Source organism: Cetorhinus maximus, chromosome 3 (assembly GCF_964194155.1).
Source record: "Cetorhinus maximus chromosome 3, sCetMax3.hap1.1, whole genome shotgun sequence".
NCBI lineage: Eukaryota > Metazoa > Chordata > Chondrichthyes > Lamniformes > Cetorhinidae > Cetorhinus > Cetorhinus maximus.
In genome coordinates this window covers 51,691,395-51,709,797 of record NC_135881.1, presented here as the reverse complement: position 1 = coordinate 51,709,797, position 18,403 = coordinate 51,691,395, and the positions used below count along the sequence as shown (strand labels likewise).

The 18,403-nt window shown below is 39.9% G+C and overlaps 1 protein-coding gene across 1 annotated transcript in view; it reads right to left on the bottom strand.

Moving 5' to 3' along the window:
* Positions 1 to 665: 665 nt before the first annotated feature.
* Positions 666 to 18,403, bottom strand: part of LOC144678509 (phosphatidylinositol 5-phosphate 4-kinase type-2 alpha) — a 237,280-nt gene continuing 219,542 nt past the window's right edge. The window contains exons 8-10 of the mRNA XM_078538269.1: positions 12,562 to 12,814; positions 4,085 to 4,188; positions 666 to 2,884 (exon numbers count right to left, since the gene is read on the bottom strand). Coding sequence (XP_078394395.1) covers positions 2,804 to 2,884; positions 4,085 to 4,188; positions 12,562 to 12,814 — 438 coding nt within the window. The 3' untranslated portion in view covers positions 666 to 2,803. The remainder of the gene's footprint in view (positions 2,885 to 4,084; positions 4,189 to 12,561; positions 12,815 to 18,403) is intronic.

Genomic DNA, 18,403 nt, shown 5'->3' with positions numbered 1-18,403 from the left:
TTTTCAACAGAAAATAAAATATTTCACTATAGAACTACAGACCTTTTGTCCAAAATAGAAGTCGATTTAACTCTAATTGATACTAAATACAAATCAGAAACAATTTTTTTACTAAAAGAACAATGTTCCCTGTAATTGAAAGAGCGTAAAAAAAACTTTGAGAACAGGTTCATTAGTGTGACTTTTACACCACTTCAGGGAGCCTACAGAAACAAAGGGACGATAACTCCCCCTGTTGGTAAATAGGGTGATCCCTAAGAGATGTGGAGGGTAGGAAAGAATAATAATAATTTGTTCGTAGAGGAAAAGGATCTTGGTATTCCCCCAAACAATTTAGAGCGCTGGAATGCTCTTCATTTTTCTTTTCCTCAATGGCAACATATCTAAGGACCCAGGTCAGTTGCAAAGACTATTGCATGGTCGAGGTGATACCTATTCTGGAAGAAAGGCATCTATTACTTGCTTTACTACCATTCTCCGTCCACACATTGACAAAGGGGCATTCAATTGCTGCAAGGTGATTTATGTAGTGACTGGATAATTGCTCTAACAGCTTCTCGGCATCAGTTCTATTTTTCCCAAAATAGTTCAGGAAATGTTAAGAATAGGGAACTGCAGTTATTCTCGCCACCAGTATGAAAATAACACCATTAATGCAAGAAACGTTTTGAGACAACAGGGTGCTTTATTTCATAAAGCAAAGCTCAGGTATGGAGTGTGTAGAATGCAGCACTAGTACATATTTTATGAAGTTGCCTCACAAACAAAAAAAATTATTTACATGAATGACTAATAAAGACAAAACATTGTGCATTATATTTTAAGCTGCCAGAAGCATTTAAAATACACAGATGAACCACAGGGGGGAATTTTTGCCCAAATATATTGTTTGTATGCGTACCTCTTTTTCCCACATGGGCTTGTTTCTTGTAGTTCTATTACTAATGGAAACTACAGCATCTTACAGAAAATTTGAAATGAAAATGACCGGCACAATGATTATGGAAAAAAATTATTTTTTTTTAAATACGTAAAATATATAACTGTACATTTACATTACAGTGTTAACATCACTATACCAAGAGTAACAAAACCATGTTAAATTATTACATAGACACATTGATGATATTGCCTTTGGCCACTGAAGATGCTAATACTCACTAGAATCCTAGTACAATCTAGGTAATTGCTACCTAATGTGAAGCATTTAAAAAAATTGCAGTCCAAACAGCATTGACACATTTTTAATAGGAAAAGGCATTCTGGCACTCCTTTGCTTGCTTAAGTTCCAAAATGTCTGGGGAGGGCACAGCAATGAAACGGATATAGTCTTAACAGCAATTTCAATGATACACTTAGGAAAAAGGCACACCTGTTGCACAGTGTAATCTTTGAAGATATTAAGCATGTTTTTATTTAACAAGGCATAATCTGCATAATTAGAGATAGTGGAAGTAGTACAGAAAAGATCAATTCATGCTTAAAATAACAAAGATGATCATAGTTTCAGGCAACCATTTCTTACATATTTACATAATACCTAAAAACAATGCTGTAGAAACTAAAAAGGCAACTGTGAATTCTGAAATATTACTGTTGTGTTCAGAGAGTCTTAATCTATTCCTCTATATGGAAGGTGTAATGAATAATTGAAGCGTTCCACATTTAATTTAGGTGTCAGAACCCACTTATACCATGGTCGAGATAGACTTTTTCGAAGGACGTTTTAATTGAATCCATATTATTATGAAAAAGCTGCTCACAATGTGACACATCAGACACTTCTCTTGTAAACACTAGTAACGGTGGGAATTAAAAATAAAAACAAGTTTTTACATTGAGATGAATGAAATAATGAAATGAATCTGCGCAGGTTGTTATGATTGGTGATCTGAAGTGCTACCAATGCAGTTTTACCTTTCATACTGTATTCCAAATTACTAATACAATGGGATCTGCTGTATATAAAAGTGACCAAGGAGTCTTCAAATCTTACTCAATTTTTTCAAATAAAAGTTGGATATGTCGTAAAATGTTGCCCAAAACAATGTTAAATAATCATAAGGCAGATCCTGATTCTTAATACAGAGCTTTTCTGTGCTGTGAAAACATATTTAATTTATCAGAGCTTCAAAGCACCCAATTACTGTGAATGAATGTGACTGAAATTTTTGATTTCTTAGTTCAATCTCCTCCTCGAAATAATTTTAACTTTTTAAATACAAATAATATAAGCTGCCTAAAGTGGGGGATTTAAGACTAACTTATCACAACATAAATTTACAGAACTTTGCCAGTTTTATTATGTCAAGGCTCCCTTTCAAAAAAAAACAATAAACCATGAAGCTACCTTGAGGAGTGCCAGTGTGCTCAATGGAAGTGTAACATTAGCAAGTTAAACAAATACTGCTCTGCATCTTTCAGTTCAAGTGATAAACCGATCCACAGTTTATAATTTGATACCAGTAATTGCTGTATGTCAATTAACATGCAGTTTCTTCCTATTATTGAAAGTATCTCCTCCCATAAAGTTCCATCACAGCTAGTCTTGGAGTGTTGCTAAAGCAGTGCACTCTGATGATTTTATATTCTTCCCACAAAATAAAGTCCTTAATTGTGAGTACTGTGCTGGCAGTTTCAGGAAGCAGTTAAAGCTATTTTCCGTCAGTCATCTTATTCAGAAGATGTAAAGAAGGGAATGCTTTCAGCAAGACGAACATTGCAGATGCCACTTCATTTAGCCCATGTCATTCCCACATTTTTGTCACCCCTCCCATTCCCTGCATGTGTGATCCATGTTAAGCTATGTCAAAATACTGGTGATAAATTCCACAAAGCGCTTCGAGTACTGCTCTGGGTTGACGGTGGAGATCTCGGCACCAGACTGTAACACAAAAAATACATTTATCATTTTCCAATTAGCACTTTTCATAAGTAGGACTTCAACACATAACGATTTGAAATGGGATTCTGTATAACTTTGGATAAATATCTTTTATAAAAGTGCTTATTTCCTTGTGAAGGCTGAGAGAAAGGGTTCAAGCAAAGCTTAGGCAATTGTCCACAAGAGAAGGGCAATATGTGGTGGGTCAATATTAACCGTTCATTTCTTCCCGATGACTGGACCCAATTGCAGGATTGAGGCATGTCAAATGGTAGCCGGTGAATGATGTCTAATTTAATTATGAATTAAGGGAAGGAAGAAACCCACTTGTGCCCATGCCTATATGCTTTTCTCATTAAGGTCAGGAATATCAGTATTGATTCCTGGAACAATTTCCATTTTAGCCATCTAGTATCAGTATCAAATGCAATCTGGTCAGGTATTGAGTAACCAGTTGTAGAAAGTTTTTGAAATGTGGTCACTAGTATGTAGACAGATCTGATACACAACAGGCACAGAAACAGCAAGTTTGACAAATGACAATGGAGTCTGTTTTGGTGGTGTTGCTTCAAAACTGAACACTGGGCAGGAGGCAGAACAGGTCACTCTGCTCTTCTTCAAACAGCATGATCTTTTACTCCCAGTCAAACAGGCAAATGGGGCCTCAGCTTACTGCCTCATCGATGGAACGTTTGACAGTGCTGCACTCTTTCAGTATGACATTGTAGTGTCAGCTTTAGTACAGAGTGGAGTTTAATATTTTATATGCTTTAGTACAGAGTGGAGTTTAGTATTTTATATGCTTTAGCACTGAGTGGAGTTTAGTATTTTATATGCTTTAGTACAGAGTGGAGTTTAGTATTTTATATGCTTTAGTGCTGAGTGGAGTTTAGTATTTTATATGCTTTAGTACAGAGTGGAGTTTAGTATTTTATATGCCTTAGTACAGAGTGGAGTTTAGTATTTTATATGCTTTTGTACTGAATGGAACCTACAATCTCAAGCCTCAAGAGGCAAAAGTACTGCCAGCTGAGCCAAGCTGACACTCAAAAGTACTAAATAATTAGTACAGTCACTTAGAATTACTCCAGCAACATAACTGCACTCAACTTGATTTTATGCACCCACTAAAGATTAACAACTTTCTCAAGCCTCAGAACAGATGTTGCGTGGAAACATATGAAAGTAGAAATTACTTACGCCATGTTTGACTGTTTTGGCAGCATGTGCAGCTTTCTTCTTTGCATCATAATGTGTTAGAATGTCAATAATTCCCAGGAAGTAAATCTCCTTCCGCAGGGAGTCTATAAAATAAAGCACTATTTATGAATAGGATGTTATTAAAAATGTGTAAATGGATTTATTAAAAAAGGTGGAAAAAATTTTTAAAATCATTATCACCATTAACTAACATATACGGGACATGTAGTGGTGGGTGTTGTCTTTCAAGTACTAAAAGGAGAAACGACGAGCGGAGCATTTTCAGTACAAGCTACTTCCCAACATATATCTTGTTTTTTAAATTGAAGAGTGTGAAAGCTAACTTGTAAGCAAGAACTTTAATTTACTGAGCTATTTTTCTTCCCATAGAAACTTGCCATTTCACATTTCCACACATTCTACAGAAACTGCAGGCTTTGAACTGGATGCTAATCTGGGGGCATATGACTGGGATGGCTCCAGATGTCAGTGGAAATCCAAAATAGTAGATCTCCAAAGAAGGAGAGGGGTGGGAATAAAAATCAGTGAATTAAAGCAGTCTGCTACAAACAGGATATATGTTCAAGTTAAAAAGAAATACACAAGGATGCACTTTACACAAATACCAATCCCCCCTTACCCAGGTTTTCCATCTCTTTTTAAGATCATCAGAACATGAGGCTGGATTTTACCAGCCCTTTGGGATGGGCTGGGAGGTGGGAAGGCTGGCAAGATGGTGCGGCATCATGCCATCTTTTCAGCAGCTGGAATGGTTGTAGGTGGCCCACACACAATGGAGTCCCATTGAGACACTTAAGTGGCCTTGGATTCCCCCCTACTCCGAATGCTGAGATGGGTTTGCCCCTTGCTTTTGGCCCTGCTGCCAGTACTAAATCCAGCCCAAGGTATCTATGCAAAGAAATAAAAGAGTTGGTTACACAAACAGTGGAATTTTAAATATTTGAAGTATTCTTTAATCAGCCCTAAAAATCATTATATCGTTATAATTTATTATTTATTTTATATCAGGGGCAGAGAGAAAACGCAAAAGGACGAAATCCCAAGTCAGCAACTCATCCAAAACTCAATTGTCTGTGGAATCCGGTCCTATTTGCAGCAGAACCTACTGGGCGCTGATCGACCTGAGCAGTCACCGATGTACGCACTGGAACCCTACTAAACACCCTAGATGATGATTATAGTCATCTTTGCCTTGAAGAACGAACGTTTATCATTTATAAAACAAAAACATGAAATTGAAAACTCTTAGGAAATGAGCACAATTTATTTTAGTCACTCAATGTGCAGGTTTCAAAGGAAATGAAAGGTTATCAATGCATCATGTTTATTTCCTGTTATAAACTTTAGGCTTGGTAAACATTTATACTTCCACTTTTGCTGCTTATAACGTTGTTAATGTTACTGCACCATAATTCAAGGCAGAGAAAGGTGCAAATCTGAACAGGTCAGTAGAATCCAAAACAGAACTTGTGAATTTTTTGTGCAACATTTAATAGTATATCTTTTCAGCTATAGGGTGAATAAGAACAAGGATGAGCTGTGTAACTGAAGGCATAAATGTGTGAAAACAGGTTAATCTATTTACATATTTAGTTTAAGATGAACCATGTCTACAATTTGTTGGTTTGCAGCAAATTTGTCAAATTCCCTGCAAACTATCAAACTTATTTCTAAATCTATATGGAATTTTTATAACTCAAGGCACTTTATAAAAAATTGCTGAATGGGAAAATTAAACATTTTATCCTGTTGATGAGTAAATGTAAAGCGCTTTGGAATGTCTTGAGGTTTTGAAAGGTGCAGTATCAATGCAAGTTCTTTCTTCTTTCCCATTCCAGGTATCCAATGCAACTGAAATTGCATCATGTTACCCAGTGTAGTAGAACGTTACACACATCTGCACTGTTCCACTATTCGTGCGGACCCCCATTATATACTTCATAATGTGCCAATTTCAAATCACGAAGGGAGATTGGATTTTTTATGCTGGTGTATTATTGTTTTGCTTCAAGGATCTGGGTTTGATCACAATTCAGATGAAAGGGACAAGAGTCCTCCTTCTCTGCCAGAACTATTGGGTCAGCACAGAGAACTCAGGCAATCATAACCCATTTCCATATTGTTCCATTATTCAGTACTGCTCAAAATCTGGCAGTGATTAATACTGGAATTGCAAATCTTGCTGATGCTGTGTGAAAGACTGATGCGTGAAATGTAAAAATGTCCAGTGATGCACTGAATCTTAGGTTAGGATTCATTAACATTGCTTTTGTGGGGTTAAGGAAACTTCACTGTGCTCACGTGGAAGCATCTGATGCTCATGCCATCTGCCAAAAGTGAACAGATGCTGATTCTTAGGAATGACATCATCACCCTGAGAATCACAATCGAAATCCCTCTGTCAAATCCAAACAATCAAATCACAATGGTGCAACAGAGGGTGGTGATGATACTTGTTTATAAGTGCACTCAATTATGACAGCAAGCTCCTTTAAAGTTAGTGGAAGCAGCATTCAATGGAGCTAAGCAATCCCACAATCAACAGATCAGATCTGTCCAGTCACATCTGGTCATGAATGATGGTAGTCAATTAAACAACTAACTGGAGGAAGAGGCTCCATAACATCCCCATCCTCCATGATGAGGGAGCCTAGCATGTCAATGCAAAAGACAAGGCTGAAACATTTGCAACCATCTTCAGCCACAAGTGCCAAGTGGATGATCCTTTGTGCACTTCTGAGGTCCCCAGCCTGATGCCAGTCTTCAGTCAATTCGATTCACTCCATGTGATATCAAGAAACAACTGAAGGTACTGGATACCGCAAAGGCCTTGGGCCCTGACAATATTCCAGCCGCAGTGCTGAAGACCTTTGCTCCAGAATTAGCTGCGCCCTTAGCCAAGCTGTTCCAGTACAACTACAATGCTGACATTTGTCCACAAAAAGCAGGACAAATACAATCCAGCCAATTACCACCCCATCAGTCTACTTTTGACCATCGGCAGAATTTGGCAATGTCCAGCAGGAATGACCTACTTATTAACTTATTAATTTCTTATTAAGAAAAAAAGGCTGCAGTGAAGGTGCCAAAATATTAATTAAGGCACCAAAGTGCAGGACACAATCCAAGGAGGGTAACAGAATACAAAAGTTGAGAGCTTGGGGGGAACATTTAGAGGGATTAGAGGGTTTCTTCATGAGTTGTGATTAAGGGTCCAGGGTAAGGGATATGTTAAAGCAGTTGGGAAAGAGGTTGGAAGGGAAGGAGTTGGACCAGTTGTTGCGGTCTATATCAGAATCATCTAGGGCCAAGATCCTAGCAAAAATGATAAGTAAGACTGCAGAAAATACTAAACCAACAAAAAGCAAGGCAAGGGGAGAAAAGGAGGTCAGATCAAAGCTCTGCCGTCCTGCCACATCCAGTAGTGAATGGTGGTAGACAATTAAACAACTCACTGGTGGAAGAGGCTTCACAAATATCCCCATCCTCAATGATGGGGGAACCCAGCACATCAGTGCAAAAGATAAGGCTGAAGCATTTGCAACTGCCTTCAGCCAGAAGTGCTGAGTGGATGATCCATCTCGGCCTCCTCCTGAGATCCCCAGCATCACAGATGCCGGTCTTCAGCCAATTCAATACATTCCACGTGATATCAAGAAACGCTTTGGACCCTAACAATATTCCAGCAATAGCATTGAAGGCTTGTGTTCCAGAATTAGTTGCATCCTTAGCCAAGCTGTTCCAGTACAGCCACGACACTGGCATCTACCCGGCAATGTTGGAAACTGTCCAGGTATGTCGTTTCCACAATAAAATGCAGGACAAATCAAACTTGGCCAATTACCACCCCATCAGTCTACTCTTGATCGACAGCAAAGTGATAGAGCCACCAGGTGCTCCTTTCTTTTTCTACCCTTTCAGCCTCCAGTGGTTGGCTCTTACTTTGGTATGGGGAAGAAGCTGATTGGTGAGTTACTGGTAAGTTATTCTACTTATTCTAATTGTAACAAATATTTTTTAGAGTTACAGAATGGCAGGTCAGCTCGGCCGAGTGGAATGTACATCCTGCGGTATGTGGGAAGTCATGGACGTACCATGTGCCCTAGATGAACACATCAGCAGGAAGTATCACCAGCTGCAGAAGCTTGAGCTCCAGGTTTCAGAACTTGCAGCTGGAGTCACTGTTGTGCATCTGTGAGGCAGAGAACTATGTGGATAACATATTTAGGGAAGTGGTCACACCACAGGTTAGGAATGTACAGCCAGAGAGGGAATGGGTGACTGCCAGGCAGTCTAACAGAGCCAGGTAGGTAGTGCAGGAGTCCCCTGAGTCTATCTTGCTTCTCGATGAGGTCCTGAAAGCAGATTTTAGGGACTTAGGAAGGAAATTATAAAGCAGGACCTCAAGAGCAGTAATCTCAGGATTACTCCCAGTGCCACTTGCTAGTGAGCAAAGAAACAGGAGGATTAGAAATAGGTAAAAGCAAATACTGTGGATGCTGGAAATCTGAAACAAAAACAGAAAATGCTGGAAAAACTCAGCAGGTCTAACAGCATCTGTGGAGATGAAAATAGAGTTAACGTTTCGAGTCTGTATGACTCTTCTTCAGAGCTCTGAACACCAATTCTCCAGCCATGTGTTATTTCGATCCTATTTCTAATCCCGGAAAAACTCAGCAGGTTTAACAGCATCTGAAGGAGAGTCATACGGACTCAAAACGTTATCTTTGTTTTTCTCTCCACAGATGCTGTTAGACCTGCTGAGTTTTTCCAGGATTAGAAATAGGATCAAAATAACACATGGCTGGAGAATTGGTGTAGGAGGGAGGGCATCAGACTTCTGAGGCATTGGGATCAATTCTGGGGCAGGTGGGATCTGTACCAGCTGGGCGGGTTACACCTTAACAGGGCCGGGACTAATATCCTCGCAGGGAGATTTGCTAGTGCTGTTGGGGAGGGTTTAAACTAGTTCATCAGAGAGATGGGAACCTGAGGGGTAACTCAAATTAGAAGGAAATAATGCTGGTAACAGGAAGTAGGAAACGTAATTAGAAGGCAGACGAAACAAAGGCGAGCATCAACTAAGGTTAGAATGCGAATAATGTCAAAAAGACAAAGTTAAGGGCACTATACCTAAATTCCCACAGCATTTGCAACCAGTTAGATGACTTAAAGGGACAAATAGAATAAATGGGTATGATCTAATTTCCATTATGTGGCTGCAGGGTGACCAAGGTTGGGAACTGAATATTCAAGGACATTCTATATTTAGGAAGGACAGGCAAAAAGAAAAAGGTGGTAATAAGGAATGTAATCAGTACATTAGTAAGGGAGGATCTCGGATCCGAAGAATAAAATGTGGAATCTTTTTGGGTGGAGCTAAGAAACAGCAAGGGGCAGCAAACATTGGTAGGAGTTGTTTATAGGTCACCAAACAGTAGTGGCAGTGTGGAGCATGGTATTAATCAGGAGATTAGAGAAGCATGTAACATGGGTAATACCGTAATCATGGGTGACTTCAATCTGCATATAGACTGGGTAACCCTAATGAGCACTAATGCTGTGGAGGATGAGTTTCTGAAGCACGTTAGGGATGGTTTTCTAGAACAGTATGTTGACGATCTGACTAGAGAACAGGCTATTTTAGATCTAGTATTATGTAATGAAAAAGGGCTAGTTAATAATCTTGTAAAAGAACTTTTAGGGATGAGTGACCATAATATGATAGAATTTTACATTATGTTTGAAAGTGAGTTAAATTTGAACAAAGAAAACTATGAGGGTATGAGGGGCAAATTGGCTGAGGTGGATTGGGAAAATACATTAAATGACGACGATACAGAGGCAATGGATAGTCTTTAAAGAATTTTTACATGGTTTACAGCTTACATTCCTTCATGGCACATAAACTCAAAACAAAGTCAGTTAACTGTGGCTAATAAAGGAAGTTAAGGATTGCATAAGATGAAAAGAAAAGTAAGTAGGTGCAGTAAGCAATAGGGAAGGCTAATAGTATGTTAGCCTTTATTGCAAGAGGATTTGAGTACAGGAGTAGCAAAGTCTAGCTTCAATTGTATGGAACCTTGCTTAGGCTGCACCTGGAGCTGTGTGTGCAGTTTTGGTCTCCCTACCTTAGGAAGGACATTATTGTCATAGAAGCAGTGCAATGAAGGTTCACCGGACTTGTTCTTGGGATGGCGGGACTGTCCTATGAAGAGAGATTGGGGAAACCGGGCCTGTATTCTCCAGAGTTTCAAAGAATGAGACGTGATCTCACTGAAACCTACAAAATACTAAAAGGGATAGACAGGGTAGATGCAGGTAAGATGTTTCCCCTGGTTGGGGAGTCTAGAACCAGGAGACACAATTTCAAAATAAGGGGAAGCCGCTTAGGACCGAGATGATGAGAAATTTTTTTTACTCAGAGGGTTGTGAATCTTTGGAGGGCCGCGGAAACTCAGTCATTGAATATGTTTAAGGTAGAGTTTGACAGATTTCTAAATACCGATGACATAAAGGGATATGGGGATAGTGTGGGGAAAAGGCATTGAAGTGGATGATCAACCATGATCATATTGAATGGCGGAGCAGGCTTGACGGGCTGAATGGCCAACTCCACTCCTATGTTCCTATGACTAATCCCGGGGATGGCGGGATTGTCCTGTGAGGAAAGGCTGAGGAGACTGGGCCTGTATTCTCTAGAGTTTAGAAGAATGAGAGGTGATCAGAAAATTCTTACAGGGCTCGACAGGGTAGATGCAGCAAGGATGTTTCTCCTGGTTTGGGGGTCTAGAACCAGGGGTCACAGTCTCAGAATAAGGGATAGGCCATTTAGGATGGAGATGAGGAGGAATCTCTTCAGTCAAGGCGTGGTGAAACTTTGGAATTCTCTACCCCAAACGCTGTGGAGGCTCAGTCATTGAGTGTGTTAAAAGCAGAGGTCGATAGATTTCTAGATACCAATGACATCAAGGATGTGGGGATAGTGCGGGAAGATGGCATTGAGGTAGGTCAGCCATGATCTAGTTAAATGGTGGAGCAGGCTTGAGGGGCCAAATGGCCTACTCCTGCTCCAAGTTCCTATGGTAAAGCAAGATTTCTTAAAAATTCATTCATGGGATGTGGGCTGGCCAGCATTTATTGCCCATCCCTAATTGTCCTTGAGAAGGTGGTGGTGAGCTACCTTCTTGAACCACTGCAGTCCGTGTGGTGTAGGTACACCCACAGTGCTGTTAGGGGGGGAGGTGGGGGCAGTTCCAGGATTCTGACCCAGCGACAGTGAAGGAACGGTGATGCATTTCCAAGTCAGGAAGGTGGGTGGCTTGGAAGGGAAGTTCCAGGTGGTGGTGTTCCCATTTATCTACTGCCCTTATCCTTCTAGATGGTAGTGGTTGTGAGTTTGGAAGGTGCTGTTTAAGGAACCTTGGTGAATTCCTGCAGTGCATCAGTTAAACTCATAGGAAATGATACTGAAAAACTGTCAGGGATTCTGAACAGATTCTTTTCCTCAGTTTTCACTGGAGCAGCTAACAGAGGAAATGACAGCAGAAGGAAAAGTCACAAGCAATATTACACCAGTTAAAATAGAAAATAAGGAAATGCGAAACACACTAGATGTATTATCCAAACCTGAGGACAAGATGCCCGGTCCATATGAATTACACACACATACTCACTAGGAGGAGGCAGCAGAGGGGCTAGTACCCATATATAAAGGAGAGCAGATAGAGGTCTTTAAAATTAATAAGGCCTTAATTAAGTGGATGTGGAGAGTTCAGAACAAGTTGACACAAATCTAAAATATTAACAGATGAAGTAATGAATTTAGGAAAAAATTATTTACCTAGAATGTGGAACTTGCTGGTTGAAGTAGATAGCATTGATGCATTTAAGGGGAGGCTTCACGCGGACATAAGGGAGATTAGAATGGGGGATACAGGGGTAGGGTGGGTAGAGACTCCTGTAGGGAATAAAGCTGGCATAAACCTGATGGGTCAATGGCCCTTTTCTGTACTGTAGATTCTATGTTGTGATTCTATATGAGTGATAAGCAGCACCACAGGCGATCTCACAGGAATCAATGAAAAAAAAATCACTGCATGTGTGATTTAAGTGTTAATATGCAAATGATAAAATAGACCTATTTTAGAAATTAATAATCTGGCTAAATCAAAATCTGAAGAAGTGCAGTCTGGGGGAAAATGAGTTACACATTTATCAAATTAGAATTTGCATTTAATTGTTCTTATATAAATGGTTGAATGCTTTTTTCAGACAAGTACATAACGGTTAATTTAAATTAGTTTATATTATATTGACAACCAAACTCTTAATCTCTGTGCAAATTGCATTAACACATTAATGCCAACAACTATTTTGTTACAATCGCTGGAAACAACTTGTATCCTTTATAATTTCATATATATTATGTGAACAAAATATAAACATTTACTTACTTTCATGGCTTTTTATGGCGTACACATCAATAGTTGGGTCAAATTCACCAGGTGCTAATGGTCTTGAACTGTTCAGTACATTTCCAGGGCTATCCGGAGGCGTTCCACACGATCCAGTTGTATGGGCTCCAGCCCCATCACTTTCTCCTTCATCTTCTTCATCCTCAAATTCCATTTCTTCCTGTTCAGCTCGCTCGACATCATGAATACCAACCAGAAGACTGTAGTCCATGATCTTCAGCTGAGCAAGGAACTAAAGCAAAGTTAAAGGAAATGAAAATCACATTAACGGTACTCATAATTAGAAGCAAAACTGTGAAGATGATATGAATGTACCTTGAAGAATTAGAAACTATTTATTTATCACATTAGAAAAGAGGCAATGCATTTGTATGAATCCTCTGGGCTTGAGGGAGGAAAATTTCAATCAAGCTTCCTACTCCTGAGGGGTCCTAGCTAGAAACTCATGGTGCAAATTGCAACAGGGAGGACATGATCTGGCTTACTCAAATGTGAATAGCCTTTCAACACTTAATGTCTAGGTTTGTGAGGAATGACCATTTGGATAAGGCACTGGATTGTGTCAGGTGCATGAACATAGGAGAGAGGCAGGAATCTGCTCTCAGTCTTATTTTAGTATGTAAACTAAATTCACAAATAAAACCAGAAAGTGCTGGAAATACTCAGCAGGTCTGGCAGCATCTGTGGAGAGAGAAACAGAGCTAATGTTTCGAGTTGAATATGATTCTTCTTCAGAACTGAAATAAATTCAAGTAAATTCACACCATGATAACTACAGTAGTGTCACAGACATCAGTCATCTAATGATAATGATAATTTGTGAGGCCACGCCTGGAGTACTGTGTGCAGGTTTAGTCTCCATGCTAAAGGTAGGATATACTTGCATTGGAAGTGGAACAGCAAAGTTCACTAGATTGGTCCCTGGGATGAGAGAGTTGTCCTGTGATGAGAGACTGATTAAATTGGATCTATATTCTCTGGAGATTAAAAGAATGAGAGGTGATCTCATTAAAACATACAAGATTCTGTGGGGGCTTGATAGGGTAGACACAGAGGTTGTTTCTCCTAGCTGGGGAATCTAGAGCACAATGCCACAGTCTCAGCATGAGGGGCTAATCATTTTGAACTGAGATGAGTGGAAATTTCTTCACTCAAAGGATTGTGAATCTTTGGAATTCTCTACCCCAAAGGATTGTGGATGCTCCATCGTTGAGTATATTTAAGGCTGAGATAGAAAGATGTTTGTCTCTTAGGGAATCAAGGGATATAGGTAGCAGATGGGAAAGTGGAGTTGAAGCCCAAGATTAGCCATGATCGTACTGAATGTCGGAGCAGGCTCGACAGGCCGTATAGTCTACTCCTGCTCCTATTTCTTATGCTAAATGTTCATTAACTTCCTACCAAATAAAAATACAAAAAAACTTTGCTTATTATATATTTATGCAAACAGATCTCCTTCAGCTTTGTTCATGGAGTAGGGATGGAATAAGCTGTGCATCTGGTAAAACTTTTGAGGTATAACTTTTTTGAAGGCCGAAGCACTGAAATGGAGGTAAAACAGTCCAGAGGGATGTAGAAAGCAGAGCAGTACAATATAACTGAAGTGCAGGCAGGCATTGGGAGGAAACATAGGGTTGCTGGGCAGGTTCCTTAAATTGTATCGACAATTTACTGAACACTGACTTTTACACCAGGTTTTTCAGGTTTATCCAGATAAGTTGGGTTTTTTTATTCCTTAAAACCTACAATAATCACACTTTTAAATATGTAATACTTGAAGCAAGACTGTTGTCAAAAAACTTTCTCAGTTGGAACCTTGGGCAAAGTTATTTTTCCTGCAATGCGATTGGCTGGAATTGTTTTGATGGGGCAGTGGGGTGGAAGGGAAAGAGATGCTTTGCACAGTATTATTGGTGAAATAGGAAATAGAAAATAATTAATTAGAAGAAAAAACAGGTCTAATCAATAAGCAGTCTGACAGACAAAATATATCTGTCCATTCCAAATATCTTGAGCACCGCTCAGCTGGCATGTAGAGCCTGTAACACACTTGTGTTGCAAATTTCTTCTGACACACCTGAGAGCACATTTACGCCTCTTAATTGATTCTCAGCCCTGATGCTTTCAGTCCAGACTCCCACAAAAAAGAAAGTTACAATGAACTAAAACTAAAGTTGTAAGTGTAGTTAGTGCAGTAAGAGCTAAACTTTTTAAATAAGGATATTTACAATTAGGATGATCAAAGCTTACAGCACAGAAATTGGCCATTCAACCGATTATGCCTGTATACACTCTTTGAAAGTGCTATCCAATTAGTCCCACTTCCCTAAAGCCCTGCATATTTCTCCCCTTTTAAATATGCATCCAATTCAGCCAATGGGGTCAGTTTCTCTTTATTTACTCTATCAAAATTCTTGATGTCTTTTAACACTTCAATTAAATCTCCCTAACCTCTCGACTAAGGAGAACAATCCTAGTTTCTCGTCTCCTCATCCCCGGCATCATTCTAGTAAATTTCCTCTACACCTTCAATGTCTTGATATCCTTTCTGAAGTGTGGTATCCAGAATTTAAAAAAAAAATTTACTCATGGGATGTGGATGTTGCTGGCTAGGCCAGCATTTATTGCCCATCCCTAATTGCATTCTTGAACCGCTGCAGTCCATGCGGTGTAGGTAAACCCATAGTGTTATTGGGGGTGGTGGGGGGGGAGGTTGGGTGGAGTTCCAGGATTTTGACCCAGCGACAGTGAAGGAACAGCGATATATTTCTAACTCAGGATGGTGAGTGGCTTGGTGGGTAACTTCCAAGTGGTGGTGTTCCCATGCATCTGCTGCCCTTGTCTTTCTAGATGGCAGCGGTCATGGGTTTGGAAAGTGCTGCCTAAGGAGCCTTGAACATAATACTCCAGCTAAGGCCTAACCTGTGATTTATAAAAGGTTAAGTGCAACTTTCTTGGCTTCTGCACCCTATGCTTCGGTTTAGAAAGCCAATAAAACACCCTTATCAACTCGTCCTGGCACCTTCAGATTTCTGTATGCAAACCTCCAGGTGTCTCTGCTCCTGCATCCCTTTTTAAAATGGCCTCATATAGTTTATATTGCCTCTCCTCATTCTTCTTTCCAAAATACATTACTTCACACTTCTCTGCATTAAATTTCATTTGCCATGTGCTGCCCATTTCAACACTCTGTTAATGTACTCCTGAAGTCTGCTATCATCCTCCTCAGAATTTGTCATCTGCAAACTTTGAAATTATGCCCTGCACTCCCAAGTCCAGGTCATTATTAAAAAGTGCTGTGATCCTAATATTGATTTCTGGGAGACACCACTGTACACTTCCAGCCTGCCAGAAAATCAACCACACTTTCTGTCCCTTAGCCAATTCCATATCCATGCTGTCCCTTTAATCTCATGGGCATCAATTTTGCTAAGTTTATTATGTGGCATTTTTAGCTTTTCTTAGGCAGTCCTTCATGGTCAAGGGTGACTTGCTTCCACTCCAGTTTGATGGGCTCTGAGATGGCTGCTAAATGCAATGCGTGATCTGCAGATTCTGCTGCATGCAAGGCAGGTGGTGCTTGAACGGCTGGGTAGATGAGGTGTTTGGAGGTTTGTGCGCCCTCTCCGACTCCGCCTCTGTGTGCTCCCAACATAGTCTTTCGATGTGTTCAGTTCCTTCCCAAAGGAGCCTTCCCCTTTTTGGTCAGTCGTGTTCTTGGAACTCCCATGAGTCAGCAAGGATGTTTGATCTCTTCAGGGGTGCTTTGACGACATCTCTCAAACATTTCTGCTGTTCCCCAGTGGGTCTCCTACTCTGAACTCAGTCATGGCAGAACAGTTACTTTGGGAGTCTGGTGTCAGGAATATGAATGATATGTCCCACCCAGCAGAACTGACTTTAAGTGATTAGCACCTTGACATTGGGCATTTTGGCTTGGGAGAGGACATTGCTGGTGGGCCGCCTCTCTTGGCACCGGATTTGGAGGATCTTGCGAAAACACCACTGGTGGTACTTCTCCAGTGCTTTGGACCACCTCCTGTAGGCTGTCCAAGTCTCCAAAGCATATAGGAGCACAGGATCACTGCTATCCCGTAAAGCATGGCCTTAGTATTAGGTTTGAGATCCTGGTCCTCAAATACTCTTTTCCTCACTTGGCCAAAGGCTGAGTTAGCACTTTGAAGGCTGAATTTTGTCATCTATGCCAGCCTTCATCAAGAGGTGGTGCATAAGGTACATAAAACAGTTCACACTTTCCAGGACCTGGCTGTTGATCTTAATCGATGAGAGGGAAGTGATATGCTGTGGGAGCTGGTTGAAAGAGGACCTTAGTTTTCTGTGTGTTTAGTGAAAGGCCATTTTCTCGAGCTTTGGAGAAGGATTTGGCAATGACCTGGAGCTCAGTTTCTGAGTGAGTGTACACGCAAGCATCATCTGCACACTGAAGCTCTATCAAGCTCCTTTTGAAAGTTCATGAAACAATATAAATCACACTACTCTTATCAACCTTCTCCATTACTACATTCAAGAACTGAATCAAATTAGTCAAACAGAATTTGCCTTTAAGAAATTTGTGCTGGCTGTCATAGAATAATTCATGTATTTCCAGGTGCCACCTAATTTTGTCCCAGATTATTTTTTCTAAAAGTTTATCCACCACCAATAAAGGTCTTACTGGACAGTTATATCTAGTTTATCCTTCTCTTTTTAGAAAAGGGCTGTAATAATTGCAACTGTCTAGTCCTCTAGCATCACTCCCATATTCAAGGAGGATTAGAAAACGGTGGTCAGACCCTCCGCTATTTACAAATGTATGAACATGCACCATCTTCTCATTGGCAATTAGTGGTGGGCAATACATGCTGACCTTATTAGAGCTACCCATATCCCAAGAATGAATAAGCAAAAAACCAGCCTGGTTTGTTCCAGAATAAGACTAACTATGCAATGTAAAAAACTATATCCTTCTGCTAAATTGTAGATATCTGATTTTTTTAAGGTTATAATTTCTCATTGAATAGATAAACAACAGAAGGAGAGGGTGGTTTTATACAAAGGTTAATTGCTCCTCAGTGTTAATTATGGACTTCGGTATTTTCTCTTCTTAAAGAAAATTATGTTAAACCTAAAAGAGTACAGCACAGAGATTTGCATTTGATGATGTGTGATGAGCATCTGAAGTGCAATGGAAAGGAAATGTATAAGTAAAGCTTTGGTGAAAGTACAAACGTTCCATTGTCGTACCCACAGAAAGTCAGATGTGCTATTTATAAAGACAGGAACATTGCAACATATAAAACACAACTTAATATTAGCTATTCTAAGTACTGCGGTGTCTCCCTTTAAGACTACAAAGGTCTAATTGATAAAGCTGTTTGAACTCAGTCAGTTGAATGGCTCTGGTGTTTTCTTTTATTGAAGATCTTGGTTGTATATCTCAAATTTCTATGCTTGTTTCTTCAAATGTGGTGCTGGGGAAGATGAAGTTGTGGGTTGAGCTTGTGAGAAATTTGCATTAGGGAGTATGCTACCATTGAGGTGTGATGGGCATTTGAAAGGCACCATATAGGGAATGCATGCCTACATTTTCACAAGAAGCATATACTAGAACCTATGAATACACACCACACATATTACATTATTATTCATAATAAAAATCATACATGTGCATGCATTCCTGTCAATATTTTCATTATAAATTCTTACAGTGCCTCCACTGAAGGGTTGGGCTATAATCATTGCTTGACATGTTTGGGTAAGCAGTTGCCATTTTAAATGTGGACATAAAATTTCTAATGGAAATATAAAATTAAGAACAGCA